At 41.5% G+C, this 22,199-nt stretch overlaps 3 gene segments (V, D, J or C); all 3 read left to right on the top strand.

Moving 5' to 3' along the window:
* The first annotated feature begins 2,823 nt into the window (after nucleotides 1-2,823).
* On the top strand, nucleotides 2,824-3,354 carry LOC100723737 (immunoglobulin kappa variable 1-39-like). The segment is given in 2 exon segments: nucleotides 2,824-2,912; nucleotides 3,035-3,354. Coding segments are annotated over 2 exon segments (375 nt in total).
* Nucleotides 3,355-14,970: 11,616 nt separating this feature from the next.
* Nucleotides 14,971-15,490, top strand: LOC100724304 (immunoglobulin kappa variable 1-39-like). The segment is given in 2 exon segments: nucleotides 14,971-15,025; nucleotides 15,144-15,490. Coding segments are annotated over 2 exon segments (402 nt in total).
* A 5,224-nt stretch (nucleotides 15,491-20,714) lies between these two features.
* Nucleotides 20,715-21,243, top strand: LOC100724577 (immunoglobulin kappa variable 1-39-like). The segment is given in 2 exon segments: nucleotides 20,715-20,803; nucleotides 20,924-21,243. Coding segments are annotated over 2 exon segments (375 nt in total).
* The last annotated feature ends 956 nt before the right edge of the window (nucleotides 21,244-22,199 follow it).

Below are 22,199 nucleotides of genomic sequence, written 5' to 3'. Positions count from 1 at the left end.
TAATTGGAAAGCCTTTATTCTGGGCTTCTTGATATGGAAATATTTGAAGCTGTGATATATGAAGTTTTATTCAAATATTTCAAGGAAAAAGACAGACACTATGGTAACTACTATTAAGTCAGGTTATTTGGTGGGAAGCACTAGGTTGCTGAAACAGTCATGCTTTGACCTGTATTGTTATATTGTTATGTCCTGTTTTATCTCAATCTCTCCCTTATTCATTAAAAAAATTATTTAGTTATTTATTTTGTTTTTTTTAATTAAGGGGAAAAATTTTAAAAAAAATAGCAGGATATATAACAGTAACTTTCTTTTGATTTCCTATTAATTTATTTTGAAGTCCTGTAATTCTCCCATTATCTTGTCTTGACTGATTAGACTCTGTTCCATTCTGTATGATAGTTTGAAGTTTGAGGGTATAGGCAACTACTTTGAAGGCAATAAGATTCACTAAGATGCCCATTCTGGTTTGACTATTGTCTCCTTTGGAAGTCCTGTAATGTTTACAATGCTTAAGTTTTATTGGTCTTGTTCTCTACTGTTTTGTTCAACTTTACAATATCTATTGAGATAGACAATTCTTTTTAAGGAAATAAGAGACATTGTTGATAACCTTTGTCGATAACCTTGCATCCTGTTTTACATCATGTGCTATGTCTATCCTTGGTTTTGACTAACAGCTTTGTTTTACCATATTTGAATTTATTATCCCCCCCCAAAAAAGTAATAAGAACTAAGGAGTAATAAAACCCAAAATGTGTAAATTTTGTTGTAAAAAAGAGAGGGAAAAAAAGAGCTCTAAAGAATACAACAGCAAGTGAGTTTATGGGTGTTAAATAGCTGACCATATTAATGTTTTTGGTTGGATCACTGAACACAACTGTTTGCAGTCTCACTTTCCACTTTGTATGCTTTGATACTGTGATTTGAGCACCTATCTCTAAGATGATAATATGTAATCTATTAACTGATGATTTCTTACTTTTTTTTGTAGTTCTGTATTACTTGTACCCTTACACCGCTTTGTTTTGTTTTGTTTTTTCTCTTATTTCTTTTAAATAAAAAAAACATAAAAAAATAATCTGGAGATGCTGGAGGCCCTTAAAGGAAGTAAGTGTTAGTGGAAGCAGAAATATGCCTGGGCTCCAGTGCTAGCTGTGATCCCTTCCTCATGCCCCGTGTAGAGACTGGGAAGAGAGAGCTGGAGAGTGGCTTGCAGGAACACAGCACTGGGACCTTCTCACATCTCAACTGCCACAGTTGCAGCCAGTCACCAACCACTGAGAGTGTGAGCTAGGGAGCTGCTTGGTTCCCACAGGCTGCTCTGAAAGGGGAACTGGGAAAGGAAGGATGGGCTGGCCTTACAGATCTATTGTGTGATTCTCCACAAACATTTCCTGCAGGGTCTTCAGGGCTCATGGGCATTGCCAAAACTAAATCTTTGTCTGATCATGAGGGTTACACAAGTCATGTTCACAGTCTTATTATCATTATCACTTTAGATCTCTAGGTGAGCTGTTAGTCTTTTGTCCTCAGGAGTAGGATGATTTATTAAGAGGAATCATTTGAATTTTCTATATCATTTTATCTGATACATAATAGAACACAATCAGCTTCAAGAATACAGTTGAAAAGATTCAGTCATGGCCTGAGAGTATCAAAATGAACAGGTTGCTGTGTTAAAGATCTTCCAGTAGATGGCGAACAACCGCACATTAAACAAAAAGTGATGCTTTCCTGTGAGGGAGCCACTAAGGCAGGGAGCTCTCTGCCCAAATCTCTAAGCTCACATGTCTGGGGCCTCTGTGCACAACGGGCTGTGTCTTCCCCATGTGCCAGTTCCTTACTATTTCGTTTTTCAATCTGTGAGTGATACACCTGACTATAGTGAACTACCCAGGAGGCCTCGTGGTCAGCAATGAAACAGGATGTGTGACACAGCTAGGGCCGCAACTCTGAATGTGGCCAGCCATGAGTGAAACAAGAGTGAAGTGGCCTGGTGTACTCTGAGGCGAAGGTGACAGAGGCTGTAGATCTCGACTGCCGTCAGAGATGCGGGGAGAACCACTGGAGGAGTCCTTAAGAGGAGGGCAAGGTGTGTGGGGAGAGTGGTTGTTACTGCAGACCCGTTTCCCTGCTGTTCTCCAGAGGCCTTGGCTCAGAAATATTCTGATCCCCAGATATGTGTTTACCACTTTAAGTATGTCTTGATGCACACATTGTTTCTTAGATGATTCTAACTTTTCCTGCAATGAACGTCGAGCACAAGAATCTGGCTGGGCCTTAGAACTGTGCTTGGTTGAAGACAAGCAGAAACATGCTTCTGTGTGTGCTATGGAAGCATGGGGCTGGACAGACAGCATTGGTCAGGTCCTTCCCTGCCCTCTTAGTCATGGTGTGTTAGTGAGTAGATGAACCCAGAGAATTTCACAGAGTTCACAGATTCTGCTCTATCCTTGTCTTGCTTTCTCATTTTTTACTCTGTTTGAAACAGCCCATGTGTTTCTCTTCATTCTCCTTTCTAAAAGGGATCATAACATAGGACTGTGGTCCTCAAGCAAGGTGTGTTCTGCAACATGAGAGCAGCAGTGCACTCTACTCATTGGAGAGCAGCCTGATTCTGTCCTGTGGCCCAAGGGAGAAACAGGTGCTCTGTAGGCACATCTGTGCTGCCCTGTTGTGGGCAGGGTCCCAGGGGACACTGAGCCTGTGCTGAGATGAGCCAACCCACAGCTGGGCCAAAAACCTTCCAGCCCTGCTAATTTGCATGTCCCAAGATCCCAGCCACATACTTGTGGACTTATTCACAGGCTTCTGGTCTCATCCTGTGCAGCTTCAGTCCTGGTCAGGACACAGCATGGACATGAGGGTCCCCACTCACTTTCTGGGCCTCTTGGTGCTCTGGATATCAGGTAAGAAAGGGCAGCACCAGGAATTTTCTTAGTTCTGAAGGTTCAGAGTTGCCTGGCATTGCGTTGTTGGCCTGATTTATCTTGAATACCTATGTTGATATTTGTTAAGTTTCCCATTTCAGGTGCCAGATGTGACATCCAGTTGACACAGCCTGCATCTGCATCTGCATCTGTGGGAGACACAGTCAAGATCAGTTGCCGGGCCAGTCAGAGTGTTAGCAGTTCCTTACACTGGTATCAGCAGATACCAGGGCAAGCTCCTAAACTCCTGATCTATCGTGCCTCCAATTTTCAGTCTGGGGTCCCATCAAGGTTCAGTGGCAGTGGTTCTGGGACAGATTTCACTCTCACCATCAGCAGCCTGCAGCCTGAAGACTTTGCAACTTACTACTGTCTACAGAGTTACAGTTCCCCACCCACAGTGATACAAGCCATGACATAAACCTTCCAGGGAATTAGAAATGTGGGGCAGGGCTGCTGCAGTTGTTCCTCTTTGTGTCTCCAGCTGCAGGCCAAGTTCTAAAATGCATCTGGACTTTGAAGGTCCCTGGAAGGATTTGGTAGAAGTATCCAAGGAAGCTCCTCCCTCCACCAACTTCCTTTTCTGTTTCTCACCCCTGATTTAATGAAAGACCCTGATTTAATGAAATAATATGGATTACACCATCATTTTCAATTGACTTGGCAACAGTGAAACTCTTCTTTGAGTTCCAAGAAATAATTTTTAAAATCTTTTATCACTGTTATACATTTATTAATTTTATTTTTTATTTTAAAGAGACTAAAACCAAAGTACAACAAAATAATTTTAAGCAAAACAATACTGTTAAATCCATACTGCCCTACAAAACAAGGTAATAGAAATCAACAGACACTAACATGTATATATATATATATATATATATATATATATATATTGTTATGTTCAAAGTAACTTCCCATAGCATCAGACGTAATGAAGTAAATAAAACAAAATGGAATAAAATCAAACAAAATAAAACAGTATAAACAGTACAGAACAATGAAATAAGATTTTAGGATATTAATAATGGCTGCAGATATGCCTCTTCAAGTCCTCCATCTGGAGACCTGTATTCACAACGAATGTTAAAGTGCAGAGGTGTATTTCATGCCTCTGTCCCTACATCTGCAAAGTAGATTATCACCATAAATTCAACTCTCTCGCAACTCGTCATGATAATTTCAGATTCAAATTTCCCAGTCCACATTAATTTTGACTCTTGACATTAAATATTTCAGCACATGACACAGATGTAATGCCACATGTCCAAAATGTTTTATGACACAGTGTTGTCATAATACCACTTTCTTGTACCTATGCAGCTTCTTTTTCCTCCATTTTCTGTAAGTGAACCATGTCTCCCCATGTCTATAGCATTCCCTTTCCTAGAAAGATAATATCCTGGTGTTTACATTAAAGAGGATTTTCAAAAACCAATGTCACAATATACTGCTAAGTAACACAGAAATAAAAATAATCAATAATACATTTTGCTACTACCAAGACTCCCTTTATAGCTTCTATGATTATCACAAATATGTTGGCATAGCAAGTGTGTTAGATCCTGTACTGTGCAATACTGTGGTGTTTTCATAGTACTGAGTGTGTCTCAGAGGTCACCACATGGATACTGATTCTTTGGACTGATGTTAAGAGTCTATTGTAATTTTAAAATAAGCAGAGGGAGTTCTAAACTCTTTTTCTTTGCGTTATTTTATTGATATAATGTTGTTATAAATCTGGTACTCATACAACCAATTGCATTTACAGGTGTACCCTGAGACTCTCACTGTTCTTTTTACATCATTCAGAGCCTTTCACTGTTTCACTGAACCCAGCTCAGTGTCTTTCTCCACCGTGAGTTAGGGAGCTCCCACTTGCCCGTGTTGATCTTTTTCTTCGAAATGAAGAAAAAGAGATGTGGCTTCATTTTTTTCCAAAGACAAGTATCTCCGGTTCTTATTTCCACATCTTCATATGTGACTTTTAGGTTGTGGCACTGAATATCTTCCATCAAACAGCCTTTCAGCCCCGGGGGAAAAATAGACTTCATTCTTAGGTAGATATTAGGGTGTGGCCTGGTTATCATAGGGCCATTAGAATGTTTTCTAGTTTTCCAATCAAGATGGCAACAGCAGAGAAGGTTGCATCCATCGTAGGGACACAGTCTTCAAGTAACAACTGTTATGGATTAAGAACTGGTGGTCAACTTCATGCCAGCTGGATTACATCAGCATGGCACTGAGTGTAGATGTTCCACCTGAGAAAATTTGCCAGCATAGAGCCGTGAAGAAGGAGAAGCTATTGGGTTGAGGCGTTGATGCATTGTGGGTTCACCTATGAGTTTCTGTTTGAGCCGTTGGTTCTCCTGTAGAAGGTCTGGTCTTCACAATGAGCATTGCTTCCTGGCTTGGGGAGGAAGATGTGTGCCCCTTGGTCTCCAGGATGAACGGGTCATGCTGGCTTTCCAGCACATACTCGACGGTGCTTGTTGTCCGAGGAGCCTGAGGCCTCTCTGTCACTGGGGATGGTTGTGGTGCTTTTTAGGACAGACCTGGTCTTTGTTGTGAGTGTGACTTCTCAGCTCCATCATAGAACCCTCAACCCACCAGCACAGCTGGTATAGATTTCCTGGCTTCCATTGCTGACCTTTGGGCCTTCCCAGCACAGATCTGTAAAAGAGACTGTCATGCGACCTTGTGGGCTTTAGGCAAATTGTGTCCCACCTCCAGTGGGACTCATGGGAGGCATTGTCATGAGCTCTGGGTCTTCATCTGGACTCATGTGGGACATGGCTGTGGGATTCAGGCCCTTGGCTAAATATTCTATGTCTTTAGTGTTGTGGATAGATTACCTGCATTTTCTTGTGTTAACTATGGGTGACCATTATAAAAATAATATTATAAACTCAATATCTTGATTCTAATGGTTCTCTGAACAACCCCTGACTATAACACATACCGATTTTTTTCCCCCAGAAAAACCTCACATTTAGCAGTAGCGAGCATTCTCTCTGTGTAACACATTCCCTCCTTCTTGAATCCATTGGCAAGATGTTTTCAGGTATTCCTACTCTCCAATATTTTCTTTACTAATTTTTGCATTTTTGATAAGCTGTATTAATTAAGATTAGCTCTTGTGTCTAAAACATTCCAAGCATAGAGAATGGTAATTAATAAATGCTTTCATGACCTCTACCTCTTATAGTTACTATTGGGTATAAACCAAATTTTTTAAAAATTTACTAGCATGAGCATTTGATATGCACATCAATTCCTGCTGGAAATGATTACCTTATGACTTCTTAGGATAATAACTTGGCAGAGTCTTATAAACCTGTTTTCATAGTGTCACATCCAACAGTTGAAATTTCAAACATTTGAATAACATACTTGGAGACACCTGTTCTCTCACAATTTGCCTAAAACCATCCAAACTAGACTCATTCATAATAGCCTGACACGAAACTTACCTCAGTCTCCATGAAGCAATACGTTATGACATCTCCATCCATTACATAGTACTCAGAAAAGAAGAGGATCCCATTATTTGTACATGGATAGCATGACTTGAACTAACAAGTAGCTCTGCTGTGTAAAAGTAGGAAAGGAGTAGGGAATAGAAGACAGATGATATATTTGTGTATGTAATTCTAGAAAAGGACAAATCTAATATGTAGTGCCAACAGATAGACTTGGGTTTAAAAAGTCCACGGGGTGAGGAGGAAATTGGTCAAAAAGAACAGCAGGAAAATGTGCTGCATATTTAGGATAATTTGTTATTCCAGTGGAATTTTCTCAATGTCATTTTGATGGGGATTTCACCGAATCTGTAATCCACCTTAGATGGTTTGAACCTTTTAGCAGCATTAATTCCTCCAACACAGGAACAGGGGTGTAACTTTCCATTTATTTGTGATTCTGTGATTTCTTTCACCACTTTCAGTGAAGTCTAATGTATTCATATTTCTCTCCTGTAATTGTGTGAATGTGGGTTTGTGTCTTCTTGAGTTTACCTTCTTTTACCGCCTACGGTTACACTCTTGCCCTTTATCCTGAAGCTTCCCTACTCACACCTGTCCATAATGTGTTCTATTAATTCATATTTTTATTCTGATGCCATGTGATTCAATATTTTCCCAATATGTACTTAATTTCATTTTCCTTTCCAATTGCTCCTCACCATGTATTGAAAAACACGCACATAAACCTATATTTTATGTTTGGAGAAAGACTACCTGTGGGTGTTTTCTCTGGACTCTTCTTTTTTACTTGTTCAGTTTATTTTTGATCCTCTGGTGCACACATTGTTTCACTGAAATTCCTTGATGATCTTCACCCTTGATGGCAAAGCTGGGAATCAGACTAAGGCGCTTCTCTACTGTTGAGCTATATCTCCACTCCCTATACAATCTTAGAATAGAATTTTATGCATATTCTATTTCTGTTCCTCAAAATTTTTGTGGCTGTTGTAGGCACTTTGTGATTTTTTTAAGTATTATAGAAACTACCCATTCATTAAGTATGTCACTGGTAGATTGATTGGATTTCATTACATGAAATATATTTTTGTGTATATATACCTTTTGAAAAAATGAAGCTTTAGTTATATCAACTTTTTGACAAGAGGAACATAGAAAAATTCTCTATTTACCTAAATGCTTTTTTTAATTTATAAGACACAATGACTGTATTGACAATGAATCCAGAGATTTTATGAAGTTATTATTTTGGTTAATTTTGTTGCAGATTTTAGTAATGTATGCAAAACATTTTGTGGGAAGTATGTGGAAAGGACAATAACCTTTTTGGCTTTTAACTTGTGCATTTTATTAGTTTGTCTTATTAGATTTTGAAGGAGCTTCAGCATACTTTTAAAAATATTAGACATCTTTTTTCATTTATTCTGAAGGATAACGCACTCACTATTTTATTGGTGAAAATAATGTTCTAGACACTTTATTAGGAGTGTAAACCCAGTTTTCCAAAGCTGTTAAAGTTAAAGTGTCAGGGTTCAGGTTGACTGAAGCATTGCAATAGAACGAGGTGTAGGATCACCCAGGGAATTGTACTTTGCCTGCAAAGAAAGTTCCCTTTCTGATTTCAGTGCAATGGTATCAGGTACTGAAGAAAGAGAGAGTCAGTGCTACTCGTCTGTGAATTTGGGGGCCTCTGGGCACAAAAGGCCGTGTCCTCCCCATCTACCGGTTCCTAGTATTTCCCATTTTCCTCTGTGACTAGTAATGCTCCTATCATCCCCTTCTCAGGAGGATTCTTAGAGTCCGAACTGGGGGTCAGCAATGAGGAAGGGTGGGTGAGAGAGCAAGGTGCACAGTTCTGACTGTGGCAGCCATGAGTGAAACAGGGATGAAGTGACCTAGGGAATGAGAGACAGAGGGACAGAATTTACAGACCCCATCTCTATTCAGAGATGCGAGGTGCTTTGAATTTCTCTAACTATTTTGCTTATGTCTTGCTTCAGATCATTAATAACTTCACTCCTGAACTCCTCTATAAGGCTCTGAAGATAGCGCTTTATGTCTATTGGTGCCGTGTCTGCTATTGCATGTTTCTCAGGATTGGGGGCCGAGGACACTTTCTTGTTGCTCCCTCTTCCTATATTCTTTGTTCCTTATATATAAGTGTATATAGGGGGCCCACCTTCCTTTCCTGTCTGCCACAGTCTGTTTGAATTGCACCGGGGAGGTTTTCCAGCCCACCACAGCACACCAGGGAGACACAGACCTGGGCAATCTATGCTGGGCCCTCCCCTCCAGGTCAACCTACTGAAGGCTTCACCGCTAGGGTGTACCTGCAGGCGTTAGGACCTGGTTTGTGCTAACCTATTGGGTCTCAGCCAGTGGCTTCTTGCAGGCTAGGTACTCCCCACCAATCCCGCTTGAGAGGAGGATATGTGACTGAAGTCACTCTTTCTGGGAAGTCCGCCTGGTCTGAGTATGTCCTCCACTGAAGCCTCCTTCTCTATGGAAGGGTCCAGATCTGCTCACTCTCCGAAGGTCGATGCAGGGTACCCGGCCAGTCTCGCTCCCAACTCCATTCAACGCTTCCCATTCTCTGAGCTTTCACACCTCTCTCTTTGCTGTTTCAACCGGGATGCAATAGCGGCTGCAGGAGATTCAAATCACAGTTTCCAGTGGTGCAGGGTCCGGCTTCCGTGCTGAGCCCTTATCTGTTTCTGCTGTATCACTGGGATTGCATTTCCAGTTGGTTTCTCTTAATTTAGTTCGTTCCTGTGTTGGCAAAGAATATCCTCACTTGCCTAGGACTTCCTGCCCAGCACCATTCCTGCATTGCAAGTGTGGTTTCTCAGAGAGCCTTTGAGGCTGCTGCTATCTATCTGGCATGTTCTTCTGGACTCGAAACAATATGTTACAGAAGCAACAAAAACCATTATTTATTGCTACATTAAATTAGTATTTAATATACTAATGCACACAGTGAACAATTAATTTACACCTTTTTTGTGTAACGTGTGTTTTCATCTTTCTAGGCACATCAGAAGCTCAGTGAGTCGAACTCACGGATGTGGATATTTGCTAATCCTCTTCTTGGCCTCTGTTCCTCAGGCTCAATCAGTGCTGAGAACCTTAAGCTCAGAGGGCCAGGTCAGCTCTTTGGTCCTGGTGTCTCACAGTGTTGTTCCTCCTGGGGCTCTCAGCTTGCTCAGAACCCAGAAGGTTGAGTACTTTCCTTCCCTGCATCTGCTGCCATGCAATGCAATGTGCAACCTCTGTGGTTCTCCCGTGTCTTCAGCCTCATGGGTCTGGAGAGCAGCTACTTCCTCCACAGCCCAGGTCTACAGCTCAGCAGCTCTGAGAACTGCAGGCCTGACCTCAGCTTGGGTACAGGTACCTGTTCCAAACCTCTCCCATTCACTGCAGTGCTTGGAAATCTATGAAGACATTAAATTCTCTGCCCATGTCTCTTTAATTCCTGAAACCACTCTAGCAGGTGAATGAAGGAAGATATGTTTTCCTTGTTATCCTAACATCCTACTGGATCCTGACACAGCAGATAAAAGTTTCTCTTCAGATAGCTTGTCCCTATCCATTATAAGTTACAAGCACAGGATTATTTATTTCTTTAAATTTCTAATAAAAATTTATCACTTTCCCAGCAGTTGTCTCTGATTTCTTCAGTTTGTTCAGTAGCAACTCTGCCCTGCTGTGCATGGCCAACACAGATGATCCTCTTTCAGCCTAGGCAGGAGTAGGAAATAGGAGGCTTATGTGACCCCTTCAGGATTGAGATGTAAGAGGAAGGAAGAAGGTGAACAGGTGGTACTGGGACATATTTTCATACAGCTGAATTGGGAGGGTGAAGCCAAACTTTTGCCTTGATTTCTTCTAGAAACAGATTTGAGACTACCTGATGCAGAGACATTGCAGCCCTTTTGAGATTAGGATCCTTTAGGCCCAATCTTGAAAGGTCTGTGTGTTGAGATTTCAAATAGGAAGGAGAAAACTTGCCTCATTTCTACTGTATCTCTGCTGCTGCCCCAATCCCAAGGACTGCAACAGCCAGACTTTTGTTTATGTATTTAAGTACATCCTGATTCTCACATTGCATCTGAAATGATTCTAACTTATGTTGCAAAAAAAAATCAAGACCAAATAACTGAATGGGCCTCAGAACTGCCCTTAGAGGAAGACAGGCAGAAACGTGCTCTTGCGTGTGTTTTCGGGAACCCGGGGCTGGCATTGTTCATGTCTTCCCCAGCAGTCTCAGTCATGCTGTGATAGTGAGTATAGGAACCCAGACAAGTTCACCTAGCTCACAATTTCTGCTCTCTTCTACTCATTACTTCCCTTATATACCCTAAATTTGAAGTAGCCCATTTGTTTCCTTTAATTACTTCTTTTCAAATTGGTCATGACAAAGACCCTGGTCCCCAGGTAAACCGAGTTCTGAAAGATGAAAGCAGCAGTTCCCTCTAATCATGGAAGGAATCATTGTCCTAAAGGAGGAGCACATTCTCTGCAAGGAAACCTGTGCCATTCGGGTATGAACAGGGACCCTAGAAGACATTGAGCCTATGCTGAGAGGGGCCAGCCCTGAAGCTGGACCAAATCCCTCTACCTCTGCTGCTTTGCATATTCCAAGAGCCCAGCAGGCTACTTGAGGACTTCTTCATAGGCTGCTGGTGTCAATCTGTGCAGCTTCAGCCCCAGTCAGTACACAGCAGGGACATGATGGTCCCTACTCACTTTCAGGGGCTCTTGCTCCTCTGGGTCTCAGGTAAGGAAGGACAGACAGCACCAGGAATTTTCTCAGTGGTGTGTTCAGCATAGACTAACTTTTCAGGAATGTCCGGCTTTATCATGGACAATCATGTTGGTCTTTGTTGTTTCCCATCTCAGGTACCAGATGTGACATCCAGTTGACTCAGCCAGCATCGATATGTGCATCTGTGGGAGACACAGTCACCATCAGTTGTAGGTCAGTCAAGGCATTAACGATTACTTAAGCTGGTATCAGCAGAAACCAGGGCAAGCTCCTAAATTCCTGATCTATTGGGCAAAACGTTTGCAATCTGGAGTCCCATCAAGGTTCAGTGGCAGTGGGTCTGGGACAGATTTGACTCTCACCATTAGTAGCCTGTGGCCTGAAGATCTTGCAACTTATTATTGTCAGCAGTATAAAAGTACTCCTCCCACAATGACACAAGTCATCACAAAAACCTACCAGGGAAGCAGAAGTATGAGGCTGGGCTTCCCTAGCTGGTCCTCTTCCTGTCTTCAGTTGCACACCAGGTTCTTCAGATACATCAAAGCTTTGAAGCTCACTGGAAGGATTTAGTAGAAGCATCCAAGGAAGCTCCTCTCTACTCTAACTTTTTTTGTGTTTCTCAAACCTGATTTAATGAACCAATGACTACATTGGACTAATGCGGATTATGGCATTCTTTTGTATTCACATGGAAACCAAGAAGCACTTCAATAGGTTACAAGCAATGGGTTTTAAAGATTTTCCTGAATTGTAAAAATTTATATTCATAGCAAATTTAAAGTTCAAAGGTGTCTCATATAGTGCTGCCCGTATATGTACATTATAATATTCATTTCATTCATAGCTATTTCATTAATCATTGTTTTGTAACAGACAGTTTACCGGATATGCCATCATTTCTAGTCAGAAGCCTTTTGTACATTTACACATTATTTATGTTAACGTTTTATTTTACTTTACTGTCAGAGATAGAAGTACAAAAATGGTGAAAGGAGCACAGACCTTTGACTTACATTTAGTTAGCTCCGGTAGATGAGATTGTACTTGCATATCCTGTCATAACTATTAGTTGACATTCTATTAGTTGTAGAACATGATGTAAAGCAAATCACCCAAAAACACTGAAGCTTATAGCAAAGTGCAATTACTTGTCAAATCTTGGAAGAGGATGAATCAGTTTATTTGAGACATCAAGACATTCGACACCTTCACCAATGTGGCAGCCCCAAGAATTTCTGTAAGGTTTTCATTGCACTCTCTGCACAGCAAGTGTTTGCATTGGACAGTCAAGATAATCACAATCATTCCTTCTCAGTACATCTACTTGACCTGCTGCCATCAATATCATGTGGAATGAGAAGAAGTTCCATGGCAAGTTTATGTGATGTATTTTGTTCAACCTGCTTTGATGGAAGGAGCAGGAGAGTTAACATAGCCTAAGATCAAGCTAAGGACCTGAGGAACTTTTCATTCCAGATGACTGAGAACTGCACCAGAGGACAGGGACAGATTGTGTCTCCACTCTGCTGCTGATCCCTGCCTCTGATCCTGCAAGGGGCCAGCTCTTCAGAAACTCAGGTGTGCTCAGCAGCGATCAGCAGTGGAAGACAGAAAACATTGAGAACAGAGACCTATAAATTCTGTTTAAATCTATACAATGTCAATATGATCTGCATTTACCTTTCCTCTTACATTGGATGTACATTTGCTTTTGGGATCTTATAAGAGACTTTTCTGGGATGCAGGCTGAGCAAAATAGATATGGCAAAGTCAAGATGATGTCTTTATCATGGCTCTTATGTTTCTAATATTGTAGATTCCAGGTGAGGCTACTTGGATGATGCTCAAAGTGACAGTATTACTTAAATCTATAACTTCCTTCCTTCCTTCCTTCCTTCCTTCCTTCCTTCCTTCCTTCCTTCCTCCTTTTCATAAAAGCTCTATAAAAATATATCCTCTTTTCTTTTAGACTACAGTTGTAGTGACTTTCATATGCACATGGTCATGTTCTGCTGATGCATGGTTTCAGCCTCCAGAAGCGAGACTGTGCTGACTCAGTCTTCAGCAGTGCTGTCTATGATGCAATGGAAGACAGCCACTATCACCCGCTGGCCAGTCAGAACATTGCCTCCAATTCACATTGGTACCAGCAAACACCAAATCAGGCTTCAAAGCTCCTCATTAAGTTAGCCCTCTAGTCCATGTCAGGGATTCATATGAGGTTCAGTGGCAATAGATCTGGCCCAGATTTGACCCTTACCATCATCAACTTGTGACCTGATGATGTCACAAGTTATTACTGTCACCAGGAATGGAGAGTTCTTCACACTACACCACAAACCAGAACAAACACTAGTTCAGCGTGGATGAGCAGGGAGATTGGGTGCTACCATGGTCTTCTGATTTTTGCAGGTGCAAATTGGTCACGGACTTCACAAACACCATGATCAGCCCAGCAGAACTGAAATTTCAGATCCGTTGTTTCACGTATTAGTTGCAACTTCATTTACAGGAATTTTTCTAAATAAAAGAAAAGCTGTTGAGGATAGATCCCTTTGTAACCATCTAAGGATTTCCTACTTTGTCCTTTACAAGTTGGTCAAATTTTGAAGTCTTCCTTGGGGGCCTCCAATCAGTCAGTAAGATTCAATAGTCTTAAAGGTAGAATACTGTGAAATTACCAAGCAATTGCCAGGAGTTGAGGGGAAAGAAAAGACCCCTGGACAAGTACCCCTCAACCTTGAAACATTTCCAAGCTTGGCAACCAGCAAGGGTATTCTAGGTTCCCCACTCTTTCCCAAAACTAACTTTTTGTCATTTCTTGTAGTCACATACCTGGACCTTAAGTACCCTGTGATCATTATCTTTTCTGAATTCCAGGAGAATTATTAGCTGTCTGTCTTCAATAGTTGCATGATTTATTTATTAAGAAGATGAATCATGTAAATTTCTATAGACACTTGTCTGGTAGTGGGCAGAATAAGATCAAGTTCCTGTATTTGGGATTGGGAGGGGTGGTTAAGTGAAGAAATTAGGGCCCCAATCCAAAAGGTTGCTGCTACAAAGCTTTCATTAAATGGCAAAGAAACCCTACAATACACACAGCCGGAGTCCTTATCCTAGAGACTAAATGAATGAATGTTTGAATGTTGAAGTGAAAATTTCCCGTTAAAGGAGGGAGCTCTGTGTCCAGCTCTCTAAGCTTACATGGCTGGTTCCTCAAGGGGCAATGGGTCATGTCTCCCCCATCTGCCAGTTCCTCAGGATTTCCAGCTTTATTTTGTGATGTGAAGTGCACCTGGCTATGATGCCCCTTCCAGGAGTATTCTTAGAGTATGAACTTGGTGAGCAATGAGACAGGAGGGGTGAGAGAAGCAGGTACACAGCTCTGAATGTGGGTGGCCATAAGTCAAACAGGAATGAAGAATCCTTGTGCATTCAGAGACGGAGGGAACAGAACTTTTAAATCCCAGCTCTATTCAAAGGTGCAAAGGGTGTTATGATCCAACAATAGAACATGGTTCACTCTAGTCATGGGAGAACAGCTGGATTCTGCTCTGTGGTCCAAAGGAGAAACACATTCTCAGGGAAATTGGTGCCATCTTGGCCTGGAACTAACCCCAGAAAACCATGGACCCCTGATGAGAAGACACAGCCTTGCAGCTGTTTGCAACCCTGCTCAGCCTATGCTGATTTGCATGCACACAGAGCACAGCACATGCTCAAAAGTATTTCTTCCCAAGGTTCTCATACCCTGTGCAAGAGTCAGTCCTGGTCCAGACACAGCATGGACATGAGGATCTCCACTCAGCTCCTGGGCCGCCTGCTGCTCTGGCTCCAAGGTGAGAAAAAATTTATTTTGTAATTTAGTCTAGTTAGAGTTCCCTGGTCACAGTTGCCTGATTCTACAGGGAGGTCTTGTTTTACCATGGTTGTGTTGATACTTGTTTCTGATTTCAGGTGTCAGATGTGACATCCAGATGATTCAGACTCCATCTTCCTTGCCTGCATCTGTGGGAGACACAGTCACCATCAAGTGTAAGGCCAGTCAAGGTATAAGCAATGTTTTAAACTGGTACCAACAGAAACCAGGGAACGCTCCTCAACTGCTGATCTATGATGCAACCAATTTGGGATTTGGGGTTCCTTCGAGGTTCAGTGGCAGTGGATTTGGGAAAGATTTCACTCTTGCCATCAGTAGCCTACAGCCTGAAGATGTTGCTACCTATTACTGTCAACATGTTTATGGTACCCCTCCCACAGTGATACAATCCATGACAAAACCAGCCAGGGAAGCAGAAGTGTGAGGTTGGGCTGCCCCAGCTCAGCTCCACTGCAGCTGTACTCAACTGCTGAGAGCATTTCTCTGAACAAGCCAGACTTGAATGCTCCTTTGAAGCTTTAGAAGAAGGACAAGACTGTGCTGTACACCCTTACTCTCTTTCCTTTTTTTTTTTAGCTACTAAAGCACAGATAGTCCAGCTCCTGTCCTAATTAAGTGAAGGCCACAGATGAGTATCTCTGAGCAGTGTGGGTTATGGCATAGTTTTTGATTCAGACAGCAACCTAGAAGCCCTTCTGTGTTCTAAGCAAGGATTTTAAAAGACTGACTTCAATTTTTAGTGTGGATTTGTTCATTGAAAAGTTTAAAATACAGAGGTGGCACTGATTAGCCAGTACACATGGCTCTGCATTCTATCATCAACAACCAAGGACAATTTTGTTACAGACCATTAAGATCCATAAGTGTGCAAAGTCTGTAGTTCGCATGAAGGTTCACTATTGCTGCTATACGTTTCACAAGGGGAAACAAATGTGCAATAACACACACGCAGCGTTTGCTACTGTGCAATTTTGTTTCACTGCCATAAAAATTCTCTGCCCTAAAAATTATCCCTGTTCATTCTCCTCCAATTCCTGCCAGTCATTTGTGTTTTACCATCCCATTGTGTATACTTTTCCAAAATGACAAAATCTTGCCTTTGTAACTTAGAAGTTTTTGAAAGACAATCTCAGAATATGCTGTACTAAGAAATACAATAATTAAAAATATTGAGTAACACCTCTTTGTACTTACAAGGTTCTCTTTATCTTTTCTGTATCCTCTGTTCAAGACCTGGAGGCCTTGCTGTGCACCCCTTGCTGGTGCTCTGCTTCTTCTACGAAGTCCCTGCCTGTCACAAGCTCTCAACGGGATGTGGTTACTGACTCTGGACAAAGATCAACCTGAATCAGGTGCAGCAGTGAGCTGCAGACCTGGAGCTGTGGCCCTCTGAGTCCTTGTGCTCTGGGTCCAGGTGAGACAGCAGGGTTTGGCAAGGCCTCCATGACAGGGCCTATAGCACCCAGGAGTCTGAGGCTGAGACCGTGTTCACTGTGCCCCACGTGCACTGTCCACTTGATCAGCCAGCATCACTCTTCCTGGGAAGACTCCGTTGTTGGGATATCATTCACTGAGGGGCTCACCTGTGTGTTGTTCTGGCCTTTAAACTCCCGTGAGAGCATTGCGGGCTCTAGGGCCCAGCTTCCCTTTAAGTGTCTCTTAAGAGAAATGGTCTCCACCACTTTTCCTTGCAGCAGCAGAATCCAGGCAATTTTCCAAAGACTCAGCAATGTGCCGTGTATGCCTTGGCTTGAATCTGTCTATAATTGTGATTCAAACACAGGATAAATGCTCCAAGTACTTTATGGATAAAACTTAGTTAAAATTAGAAGCATATTTCCACAATTAAACTACACATAGATCCAGGGCTGAATAGAAATACGTTGCTCGTGGCTAGACTATTGTTCAATAGGGGTGGATACACTTAAATCATTTTAGAAAATTATCTTGATATTCACTGTTCACATTTCCTTTGTCACTCATATTGCTATAGACAGAGACATAACTTCCCTAACCTGCATCCTGTAAGCCTGATGACATCGTTGTATCCTTGGCTCTGTAGTTTTTGCTTCATTTTCTCCTTCTACTGAATTAATTTTTATTTCAAGATGAGCCCTGCCAAAATAAATCTCAGGACCCAATCCTTTTCTATAAGAGTGCTATGGTTTTCTAACTCCATTCTTTCTTTGAATATAACTGAGGATCGTGTGGGGTGAGGATTTTCTGATGGCCTTTATTCAAATCCATAATTGGGCAGTTGGCTGACTGGGACCAGGAGAAAGTGAGGAAGAAAAGAGGAAGCAGAAGGGAGGAAAATAACATTATGCCAGTTGTGAGTGTTCTTGGATTGAGGAGGAAGGAGGAGATTACCTTTTTCACCTTAGCAGTATTAGCTACTGTGTCAAATGTAAATTTGAGAGGTTTTTCCTGAGCTGTAACACAGTGAAACAATGTATTTGTGTTTATTACCTTAGGGAATAATCTGAGAATACCTAATAAATATGGAAATATTGCACAGTTAGTTCATTTTGTTCACAGTCTTTTAGGGGAACTATATGTTACCTCAGGTATGTAGCTGTACTTGGAGGAATAAAACACGTGAGACTTAAAAATTTAAGAAAAAATTAAAAAATACCTGTCACTATAGATAGTTGGATGTAATTATAAATAAACCAAATTATACAGGTGTTAATTGCTAATTATCCAAAGGATAAAAACTCATGATATAAAAATTCTAAGAAGTAAAGTTACACCTGAATAAAATTAAGTTTTTTTTTTTCTATCTTGAAATTAACCTTCAGTGTGTGGAGCAAAGTGTTTGCTATTCTGAATGGCTGCTGTCTTGTGAGCTTTCAGAAGAGGACGTGATAATACATGTGTCTGAATAAATCTAGCTAGTCACCTGTCTTTAGTACTCTAACTGTATTATAAAAGTAGTTTACAATGCCATCCCTTAGAGATGGGTGGGAAGAGGTTACCTGATAGCATTTCTCTGTTCAACCCCTAATCCCAGCATTGTCTGTGAATTACAGGTTAATGGTGATTATAAAGAAGATACAGGAGAAGAGAGGGAAATAGGATTCTAACAAAGAGTTTTCCTGCAGTGAGGAAATGAGGAAGTGTGAGGTTACTTTGTCTTCTCTGCATTAACTACTCTATTAAATACTTATTTCAGCAATTAACTCAGTAGGTGTTTCCTGATCTATGACTCAGAAATTTTCTTCCTTACACCAATGTATTTATAATCATGCTTATTACTTTAGAGGTCCTCAGAATAACTAGTAAATATTAAACAAATGTACTTCTAGTTTATATAATGTTTGAAGGTAAATGTTCATTACCTCAGTGACAAAGATCTAACTAAATGCAACAAAGTAAATAGTAACTGGCTATGTAATACTGTAAATACTTGTAGCATTACACATAAAAGTATAATTGCCACTGAAACATAAAATATCCTGGTGAACAAACTAAATGATATCAATCTATGTATCTGATTAAACAAACTATATAGCCTTAATGAACCAAAATTACAAAATGTCAAAAATAAGGGACAAACCAGAATACAATATCACCATATTTATTTTGAACACAAATGTCTGTATCAATGTATTTGCTATTCTGAAAATTTTCTATTGTGACCTTTATATATTATCACCTCTTGTTTAGTTTGGACTACATAGATGCTCTTAGAAGATTTCTGGAATGAGTGAATATTCATGATATTGGGAACACGTGATATTGGGACTTGCAGTAGCAGAGTCATCTATGTACCAACAATGAAGCTCAAATAAATCTAGAACTGCTGTGTCCATATTATATTCCTAGCATTTAAGTTCATTGTTTTCAATGAAAAGTGAGAGCAATGGTTTCCTGAGAGATGTTACACTGTGTGATACATGAATCCGGAGATGCTGCAGGCCCTTAAAGGAAGTAAGTTTTGGTGGAAGCAGAAATCTGCCTGGGCTCCAGTGCTAGCTGTGATCCCTTCCTCATGCCCCGTGTAGAGACTGGGAAGAGAGAGCTGGAGAGTGGCTTGCAGGAACACAGTACTGGGACCTTCTCACATCTCAGCTGCCACAGTTGCAGCCAGTCACCAACCACTGAGAGTGTGAGCTAGGGAGCTGCTGGGTTCCCAGAGGCTGCTCTGGCAGAGGTTCTGGGACAGGAAGGATGGGCTGGCCTTACAGATCTATAGTGTAATTCTTCACAAACATTTCCTGCAGGGTCTTCAGGGGCTCATGGGCATTGCCAAAACTAAATCTTTGTCCTCTCATGAGGGTTACATATGTCATGTTCACAGTCTTATTACCATTATCACTTTAGATCTCTAGGTGAACTGTTAGTCTTTTGTCCTCAGTAGTAGGATGATTTATTAAGAGGAATCATTTGAATTTTCTATATCATCTTATCTCATACGTAATAGAATACAATCAGCTTCAGGAATACAGTTGAAAAGATTCAGTCATGGCCTGAGAGTATCAAAATGTACAGGTTGCTGTGTTAGAGATCTTCCAGTAGATGGCGAACAAACCCACATTAAACAAAGAGTGATGCTTTCCTGTGAGGGAGCCACTAAGGCAGGGAGCTCTCTGCTCAGCTCTCTAACCTCACATGGCTGGGGCCTCTGTGCACAATGGGCTTTGTCTTCCCCATGTGCCGGTTCCTTACTGTTTCGTGTTTCAATATGTGACTGGTATTCACCTGACTATGGTGATTTACCCAGGAGGCCTCGTGGTCAGCAATGAAACAGGATGGGTGACACAGCTAGGGCCACAACTCTGAATGTGGCCAGCCATGAGTGAAACAAGAGTGAAGTGGCCTGGTGTGCTCTGAGGTAGAGGTGACAGAGGCTGTAGATCTCAACTGCAGTCAGAGATGCAGGGGAGTAACACTGGAGGAGTCCCTAAGAGGAGGGCAAGGTGTGTGGGGAGAGGGGTTGTGACTGCAGACCTGTTTCCCTGCTGTTCTCCAGAAGCCTTGGGTCAGAAATATTCTGATCCCCAGAGATCTGTTTACCACTTTAACTATGGCCTGATGCTCACATTGTTTCTTAGATGATTCTAACTTATCCTGCAATGAACATCGAACGCAAGAATCTGGCTGGGTGTTAGAACTGCGTTTGGTTGAAGACAATCAGAAACATGCTTCTGTGTGTGCTATGGAATCCTGGGCCTGGACAGCAGCATTGGTCAGGTCCTTCCCTGGCCTCTTAGTCAACGTGTGATGGTGAATAGAAGAACCCAGAGGATTTCACAGAGTTCACAGATTCTGCTCTGTTCTTTTCTTGCCTCCTCATTTTTTACCCTGTTTGAAACAGCCCATGTGTTCCTCTTCATTCTTCTTTCTCAAAGGGATCATAACATAGAACCCCAGTCTTCAAGCAAGGCGTGTTCTGTAACATGAGAGCAGCCGTGTACTCTATACATGGGAGAGCAACCTGATTCTGTCCTGTGGCCCAAGGGAGAAACAGGTGCTCTGTAGGCACATCTGTGCTGCCCTGTTGTGGACAGGGTCCCAGGGGACACTGAGCCTGTGCTGAGATAGCCAACCGGCATCTGGGCCAAACCCCTTCCAGCACTGCTAATTTGCATATTCCAAGATCCCAGCCAGCTACATGTGGACTTATTCACAGGCTTCTGGCCTCATCCTGTGCAGTTTCAGTCCCAGTCAGGACACAGCATGGACATGAGGGTCCCCACTCACTTTCTGGGCCTCTTGTTGCTCTGGATATCAGGTGAGAGGGCAACACCAGGAATTTACTTAGTTCTGAAGGTTCAGAGTTGCCTGGTATTGCGGTGTGGGTCTGATTTATCTTGAATACCTATATTGCTATTTGTTAAGTTTCCCATTTCAGGTGCCAGATGTGACATCCAGTTGACACAGCCTGCATCTGCATCTGCATCTATGGGAGACACAGTCAAGATCAGTTGCCGGGCCAGTCAGAGTGTTAGCAGTTCCTTAAACTGGTATCAGCAGAAACCAGGGCAAGCTCCTAAACTCCTGATCTATTGGGCAATCGGCTTGGCATCTGGGGTCCCATCGAGGTTCAGTGGCAGTGGTTATGGGACAGATTTCACTCTCACCATCAGCAGCCTGCAGCCTGAAGACTTTGCAACTTACTACTGTCTACAGTATGATAGTTCCCCTCCCACAGTGATACAAGGCATGACATAAACCTCCCAGGGAAGCAGAAGTGTGGGGCAGGGCTGCTGCAGTTGTTCCTCTTTGTGTCTCCAGCTGCAGACCAAGTTGTCAAATGCATCTGGGCTTTGAAGGTCCCTGGAAGGATTTGGTAGAAGTATCCAAGGAAGCTCCTCCCTCCACTAACTTCCTTTTCTGTTTCTCACCCCTGATTTAATGAAAGACCCTGATTTAATGAAGTAATGTGGAGTATGCCATCATTTTCAATTCACTTGGCAACAGTGAAGCTCTTCTTTGAGTTCCAAGCAATAATTTTTAAAATCTTTTATCACTGTTATACATTTATTAATTAATTTTATTTTTTATTTTAAAGAGACTAAAACCAAAGTACAACAAAAATAATTTTAAGCAAAACAATACAGTTAAATCCATATTGCACTACAAAACAAGGTAATAACAATCAACAGAGGCTAACATGTATATGTATCTATATATCTATATCTCTATCTATCTATCTATCTATCTATCTATCTATCTATTGTTATGTTCAAAGTAACTTCCCATAGCATCAGATGTAATGAAGTAAGTAAAACAAAATGGAATAAAATCAAACAAAATAATACAGAATAAACAGTACATAACAATGAAACAAGATTTTAGGATATTAATAATGGCTGCAGATATGCCTCTTCAAGTCCTCCATTTAGAGACCTGTATTCACAACGAAGGTTAAAGTGCAGAGGTGTATTGTATGCCTCTGTCCCTACATCTTAAAAATAGATTATTACTGTAAATTCAACTCTGTCGCAACTCATCATGATAAGTTCAAACTCAAATTTCCCAGTCCACATTAATTTTGACTATTGACATTAAATATTTCATCACAAGACACAGATGTAATGCCACATGTCCAAAATGTGTTATGACGCAGTGTTGTCATAATACCACTGTCTTGTACCTATGCAGCTTCTTTTTCCTCCATTTTCTGT

This window comes from Cavia porcellus, unplaced genomic scaffold (assembly GCF_034190915.1).
Source record: "Cavia porcellus strain 051 isolate PalLab524CR breed Dunkin Hartley unplaced genomic scaffold, mCavPor4.1 scaffold_18, whole genome shotgun sequence".
Classification (NCBI taxonomy): Eukaryota; Metazoa; Chordata; class Mammalia; order Rodentia; family Caviidae; genus Cavia; species Cavia porcellus.
Note: the sequence above shows the minus strand (reverse complement) of the source record. Positions and strands in the feature narration are given on the sequence as shown.